Source organism: Squalius cephalus, assembly GCF_949319135.1.
Source record: "Squalius cephalus genome assembly, chromosome: 18".
In the NCBI taxonomy this organism is placed as follows: domain Eukaryota; kingdom Metazoa; phylum Chordata; class Actinopteri; order Cypriniformes; family Leuciscidae; genus Squalius; species Squalius cephalus.
In genome coordinates, this window is record NC_137139.1 from 36,365,103 (window position 1) to 36,372,602 (window position 7,500).

At 45.4% G+C, this 7,500-nt stretch overlaps 2 protein-coding genes across 4 annotated transcripts in view; both read right to left on the reverse strand.

The window, feature by feature from the left end:
- Window positions 1-1,412, reverse strand: part of LOC307145904 (zinc finger protein basonuclin-2) — a 6,854-nt gene extending 5,442 nt beyond the window's left edge. Inside the window, exons 1-2 of one of the 2 annotated variants that reach the window (XM_079849542.1) lie at window positions 1,041-1,159; window positions 721-785 (exon numbers count right to left, since the gene is read on the reverse strand). The gene's annotated coding sequence lies outside the window, so the exon portion shown is untranslated. Of the gene's footprint in view, window positions 1-720; window positions 786-1,040; window positions 1,160-1,215 lie in introns of those variants that run through there. The other variant, XM_079849541.1, reaches the window with a different exon arrangement.
- Window positions 1,413-4,232: 2,820 nt separating this feature from the next.
- ccdc171 (coiled-coil domain containing 171) overlaps window positions 4,233-7,500 on the reverse strand; it is a 26,816-nt gene continuing 23,548 nt past the window's right edge. For both annotated transcript variants that reach the window (XM_079848758.1, XM_079848757.1), the window contains exons 23-24: window positions 5,079-5,171; window positions 4,233-4,937 (exon numbers count right to left, since the gene is read on the reverse strand). In XM_079848758.1, coding sequence (XP_079704884.1) covers window positions 4,875-4,937; window positions 5,079-5,171 — 156 coding nt within the window. In that variant the 3' untranslated portion in view covers window positions 4,233-4,874. The remainder of the gene's footprint in view (window positions 4,938-5,078; window positions 5,172-7,500) is intronic.

Here is a 7,500-nt window from a genome sequence, read left to right on the forward strand (position 1 = left end):
TATTTAGTTGTGAAGAAACCAAACAAATATATAACAATAAACACGCCAGGAACGATATCACAATTCTTTGACAAACAGCGAGATTATCAGAAAGAGACACACACACACACACACACACACGTGACTGAGGTGTAGTAATAATGGTATTTTAGCAGAAATTTCCATGGTAAAACTCAGTTCCATTGTTTTCTCTTGTTTCCTTATGATATTTGGCTACTCCAAATCATTTTCCATCTGCAGTTAAAGAGTAAAAAAAATCTGTTTTGTTTAACATTCCTATTAAGTAATCAGCAAAAAACATTTAAAACATTGAACAGGAAGCGTTCTCAGAACTTTATCACTGTCAATGTTCTCTCAAAGTTATAAACAAACGTTCTTCCAGTAACGTTAATAGAACGATCGTTCAATGTTATCTTTACTTTAATAATGTTCTCAAAACATATTGGCTACTTCATTCATGGAATGTTTGTTTCTGAAATGTTTTAATTGAACTCTCGTCTAACGTTTATTTTTAAATGTAAAGTTACTGTTTCAGTTTTTTAAAAAGTAACGTTGCCATAATGTTTGAAGAATGGAATGTTCTTTAAACATTCGCTACAAAACATTCTAAGAGCATGTTTTTGTAAAGCTGATCTAGTTCCTGAGCGAATCCTGCAACTGATCAAAACAAACAGCCGAAGCTGTTCCAGGATCAGCATATTCCAGTCCGGAGGGACGAACCTGCGGCATCAAACCCCGGAACGGCACGCAAACCAGGCCTTGGCAGCAGAGCCCGAACACAACACCTAGAAACATGAGGATGAATGTTTAATCGCGGAGACGGTGTGTGTGTGTGTGTGAGCTGTAATGAACCTGAAGGGACCGTCGATGTGAATTAATGAAGGCTGTTGTGTTTAAGGAACTGGGGACCGCATCAAAGCGGCTCTCGTGGAGACTTCTCTACCTGCTATCCGCGGCCAATCTCACACACACACACACATACACACACACACACACACCCACCCACCCACGAGGAGGACAGGAGGAGGAGGAAAGCCTACTTTAGTCCTCTTTCCCTCTGATGCCACTTTCTGCTGTCCCACATTGAGACGAGAACTCCTCTCTTTGTGCTCGATCCAACTTGGCACATCGGCGATATAAAGGGGGACAAACACACACACACACACACACACACACACACACACACACACACTCTAGAAGCAGACAGAAACTCACCGCAGAACTGATCCATGTCATAATTAAAACTCAAATCACTTTCAGAAGTTCCCTGCATGATGTTCCGGTCATGTCAGTTCCTGACTGGACTTTCTGAAGTATCCCGATGTTTTCCCGGTGTGTTTTAGGATCCAGAAGCTGAACATTATGGAAGCTTGTTTCCGCCGAAGAATAACACTTTAAAAAGATATTTGCAACTTATTAATCTCACAATTGCGAGTTTACATCTAACAATTCTTACTCTATTTCTCTGCGGGATATGAAGTGAGAACTGCCTGAGGTAAAGTCTTTATATGACTTTATTGCGACTTTAGCGCCTATATCGTGTAATTCTTACTTTATTATCACGCAATTCTGACTTTATAACGCAATTGTGAGAAAAAGAAAGAAGTCAGAATTGTGTGATTAAAAGTCAAAAACGCAATTACCCTTTTTTATTTTTCATTCTGTGGGGAAACGAGCTTCCAGAGAGACCTGAGTCTGATCATTACAGCAGAAACTAAAGCTTCTCAAAACTCCAGCACATTATTTACACGTTTCTTCCAGTATGTTCATTTGGATGTTCGTCTAATGGTTTTATTTATTTTATTATTTATTTGTTTCTACTTGTTAGGCCTAATGTTCCCATTATTTTCGAATGATACAATTTTCTTTTAGCATGACCATGTTTTCCAAACATTTATTTTTTCTAAATCGACATTTAGAAATAACGTTTTTATAACTTTATGGGAACATTAGCAAAACGTTCTTAGACCATATTGTTGTTAGCCGGGCAAATCCTCAGACATGCTGACAACCACTTTTACTGTGACCAACATCACGACTGAAGGTTGAGGGGAAAAGCGTTTCTCCTCAAAGTACATGTTTTAATAAAATGATTTAAGCTTGAACATCTTTTGCTCTTTCATCGCGGAGCAACAAAAGCAGCCCTCATCATCATCATCATCATCATCATCATCATTAGCTGGAGTTAATCAGCCTGTGATGAATGTGAACGCTCATGTATTCATAACGAAGCGACTTTAAGCAGTGAAATGTGTCGTTACAGCAGAAACGGCTGACAGTGTGTGTGTGTGTGTGTGTGTGAAACTGCTTTACGAGAGATTAAGTTTTTTGTTAGTTTGTTCGGCCACATGATCCTCTTACAGACAGTGACCAGAAGAGACACATTTACAGTAGTTTACACACACACACACACACACACACACACACAACAGAACATCACTTAGAAAGATAATCTGTTGTAACTTTATAAATGTCTTCAGTGCCACTTCTGCTCTATTTAAAGCGTCCTCAGTAAATTACTAACATGTCAGTTTGTCACACAAAACTATCCAATAACTTGTAATATCGTCTCATGAACTTGTGTTATGATGCTTTGAGTCGTGTTTAGTCTGAATTATGCAAGAGCCTCTGTGTGTTTAGTGTGAGTTACAGTGAAGATCTCCTCCAGAGACTGAAGCCGCTGCACATCATCTGATCACAACTCATAAACTCCTGCTTCAGCGAAACAGTTTCAGCGCCTGCAGTCGGACCTTCAGACACACACACACACACACACTCTCAGATCCTCCACACGAACCCATCACACACACTCAGATCCTCACACACACACACACACTCAGATCATCCACACGAACCCATCACACACACTCAGATCCTCACACACACACACACTCTCAGATCCTCCACACGAACCCATCACACACACTCAGATCCTCACACACACACACACTCTCAGATCCTCCACACGAACCCATCACACACACTCAGATCCTCACACACACACACACACTCTCAGATCCTCCACACGAACCCATCACACACACTCAGATCCTCTCACACACACACACACTCAGATCATCCACACGAACCCATCACACACACTCAGATCCTCTCTCTCACACACACACACACTCAGATCCTCTCATCACACACACACACACACACACACACACACACACACACACACACACACACACACACACACACTCAGATTCTCTCATCTCACACACACACACTCAGTGTCTCCTCATCTCTGGACGGCGGCTGGAAAGAGGATTTCCTCAGATGACAGGAGGATTAAACACACACACACACACACACACACACACACACACACACACACACTGATAAACTCAGTGTCACTGGGACTTATTCACAGAATCAGTGTCAAATAACCGACAAACCAAAGAAACAGCTTGAGATTTACTACTTTTGAGAAAAAATGATGTGTGTATGAATGTGAGTGTGTTTGTGTATATATATATATATATATATATATATATATATATATATATATGTATGTGTGTGTGTGTGTGAGAGTGTGTGTGTGTGTGTGTGTGTGTGTAATATATATATATATAGTTTGAAGTTTGATGTTCTCACTCTTTTTTAAATTTATCCCTCATTATTTTTGTGCCGAAGAAAATAAAAAATGTAATTGTGACTATCTCGCAATTCTGACTTTTTCCTGGTGAGATAATGTCTTCTTTCTCCGTCCTTCGGATGAGACGTAAAACCGAGGTCCTGACTCTCTGTGGTCATTAAAAATCCCATGGCATTTCTCGTAAAGAGTAGGGGTGTAACCCCGGTGTCCTGGCCACATTCCACACATTGGCCCTTACCAATCATGGCCTCCTAATAATCCCCTTACATTGAATTGGCTCTATCACTCTCTCTCCTCTCTCCACCTATAGCTGGTGTGTGGTGAGCGCACTGGCGCCGTTGTTCTGTGGCTGCCGTCGCATCATCCAAGTGGATGCTGCACACTGGTGGTGGTTGAGGAGAGACCCCTGATATGATTGTAAAGCGCTTTGGGTGTACAGTAGTACATATGAAAGCGCTATATAAATGCCTCATTCTATTCTATTCTTCTATTCTCTTTCATTCTGTGGCAGAAACAATCCTTCAGTCCTGGATAGATTTGGTATGACATTTAGAAAATTGCAGAATATTAACTCTGACATGCAATTTTAAGTCGGCATGAAATAAATAAAAATCACGCCATCTATTTTCTAAATGCCTGTAATTTATTTTATATTTTTACTTTTATCAAGGACGCATTATATTGATCAAAAGTGACAGTAAAGACATTTATAATGTTCAAAAAGATTCAAATTAATGCTCTTCTTTCTATTCATCATCCTGGAAAATAAAATATATGAACTGTTTTCAACACTGATAATAATCATAAATGTTTCTTGATCATCAAATCCTCATATTAGAGTGATTTCTGAAGGATCATGTGACACTGAAGACTGGAGTAATGATGCTGAACATTCAGCTTTGATCACAGGAATAAATTACACTTTACTGTATATTCACATAGAAAACAGATGATTTACACTGATTAATTCACTATTTTTACTGTATTTTTGATCAAATAAACGCAGCTTTGATGAGCAGAAGAGACTCTTTCAGAAACATTACACCAATCTTAATGATTCGAAGCGTCTGGCCGGTGCTGTACAGTATATTTAGAAAGTCAGAAGTGATGCTGATTTGGGCTGATTTGGGGTGCGTCCCATCTTACCCCACTCTGCTGTGAGTAAATGAGCGTGAGAGACATCAGCTTCAATAAACCACTGGAGATTTAATAATGTCACTAATAAACATCATCATCCTCAGGGAAAGAGAAGATGATGAAGATGAGCTCCTCAGTGCTTCCTCCTCACACACATCCCATAATCCTCCTCTGCTGGCGGCCCACAGGACGAACACTGCACACACACATACAACACAGACACACACGTTTCCCAAAATAGAAACACTCAGATACTTATGAACGTCACTCCAGTAAGGAAGTGAACCCCCAGTGGAGTTAACGAGACATGATCATCAGGACTGAGAGAGTTCCTCACCGGCTCACAGCTGACGGGACACGCGTGTGATGAGCTCGGCCTCTCCTTCCAGCGGGTCAGCTGGATCAGCTCCAGGAAACGCATCACCAAACGCTACACACACACACATTAGTTCTTCACACTGAACGGTAGCGTAGTAAATGCAACATGGGACATCATTTACGACTCTTAGTTCACAGTCCGCTCTGGGGGAGGAGCATGTGACCGTTCATGATGTCATCAGGTAAACACTTAGCATAGAGAGAGCGTGTCATAATCTGAAGCCACGCCCACACCGGGGGGGAACAGTCCCACTGTCATTGCCTGAAGCTGCCTCGTCATTTCTGACTTATAGCAAAAGTCAAAGCGGTGTCTAACAGCTGAGCAGGTGTACAGCGAACAAGCTCAAAGACCCCAGAAGCGAGTGTTTCAGGAGACAGACGTGGATACGGCTGGAGCGAAGGGTTCCAGTATACACTAGAACACACTGAGGGGGGGCAGTGAACACACTGAGGGGGGGCAGTGAACACACTGAGGGGGGGCAGTGAACACACACTGAGGGGGGGCAGTGAACACACTGAGGGGGGGCAGTGAACACACTGAGGGGGGGCAGTGAACACACACTGAGGGGGGGGCAGTGAACACACACTGAGGGGGGGCAGTGAACACACACTGAGGGGGGCAGTGAACACACACTGAGGGGGGGCAGTGAACACACACTGAGGGGGGGCAGTGAACACACACTGACACTGAGGGGGGGCAGTGAACACACACTGAGGGGGGCAGTGAACACACACTGAGGGGGGGTAGTGAACACACACTGAGGGGGGGCAGTGAACACACACTGAGGGGGGGCAGTGAACACACACTGAGGGGGGGCAGTGAACACACACTGACACTGAGGGGGGGCAGTGAACACACACTGAGGGGGGCAGTGAACACACACTGAGGGGGGGCAGTGAACACACACTGAGGGGGGGCAGTGAACACACACTGAGGGGGGCAGTGAACACACACTGAGGGGGGGCAGTGAACACACACTGAGGGGGGGCAGTGAACACACACTGACACTGAGGGGGGGCAGTGAACACACACTGAGGGGGGCAGTGAACACACACTGAGGGGGGGTAGTGAACACACACTGAGGGGGGGCAGTGAACACACACTGAGGGGGGGCAGTGAACACACACTGAGGGGGGGCAGTGAACACACACTGACACTGAGGGGGGGCAGTGAACACACTGAGGGGGGGCAGTGAACACACACTGAGGGGGGCAGTGAACACACACTGAGGGGGGGGGCAGTGAACACACACTGAGGGGGGCAGTGAACACACACTGAGGGGGGGGCAGTGAACACACTGAGGGGGGGCAGTGAACACACACTGAGGGGGGGCAGTGAACACACTGAGGGGGGGCAGTGAACACACACTGAGGGGGGGGCAGTGAACACACACTGAGGGGGGGCAGTGAACACACTGAGGGGGGGCAGTGAACACACTGAGGGGGGGCAGTGAACACACACTGAGGGGGGGCAGTGAACACACACTGAGGGGGGCAGTGAACACACACTGAGGGGGGGCAGTGAACACACTGAGGGGGGGCAGAGAACACACACTGAGGGGGGCAGTGAACACACACTGAGGGGGGGCAGTGAACACACACTGAGGGGGGGCAGTGAACACACACTGAGGGGGGGCAGTGAACACACTGAGGGGGGGCAGTGAACACACACTGAGGGGGGGCAGTGAACACACACTGAGGGGGGCAGTGAACACACACTGAGGGGGGGCAGTGAACACACTGAGGGGGGGCAGAGAACACACACTGAGGGGGGCAGTGAACACACACTGAGGGGGGGCAGTGAACACACACTGAGGGGGGGCAGTGAACACACACTGAGGGGGGGCAGTGAACATTGAGTCACGGGTGAGTCAAATATCCAAATGTCAGTCTATATCTAAAGCGGGTCGCACACCGGACGCGCAGCTCAGCGCCGCGCCACGTCTAGGACAACTGTCACCTGAAAATCCGATAACATCAGCAATTTTCTGATTTCTGTAAATAAATATAAAACTAAATGTATATTGCAGCACAGGGTTAAGTCCGTATATACATTAACTACGATTTGAGACACATAAATGTAATTTTAATATAAAACTATGTAAATGGCGCTCTGTGGCGCGGCAGGATTTTGAACACGGTCCTGAGCCGTTGCGGACAGACGCCGAAAGGCGCCACCGGTGTGTGTACTCTCATAGAGAATAATGTGTTCGAATTTAAAAGACGTGGCGCTGAGCTGCGCGTCCGGTGTGCGACCCCCTTTATACTTCTTTAAGCGAAGCTATCCTGTCGTTGAGTGTGTAAGAACTGAGAAATTACCAAATGCCGGATAGTTGAAGAGCACCCAGACCTTGAGAGGACCTCTCTGGAGATTACATTCC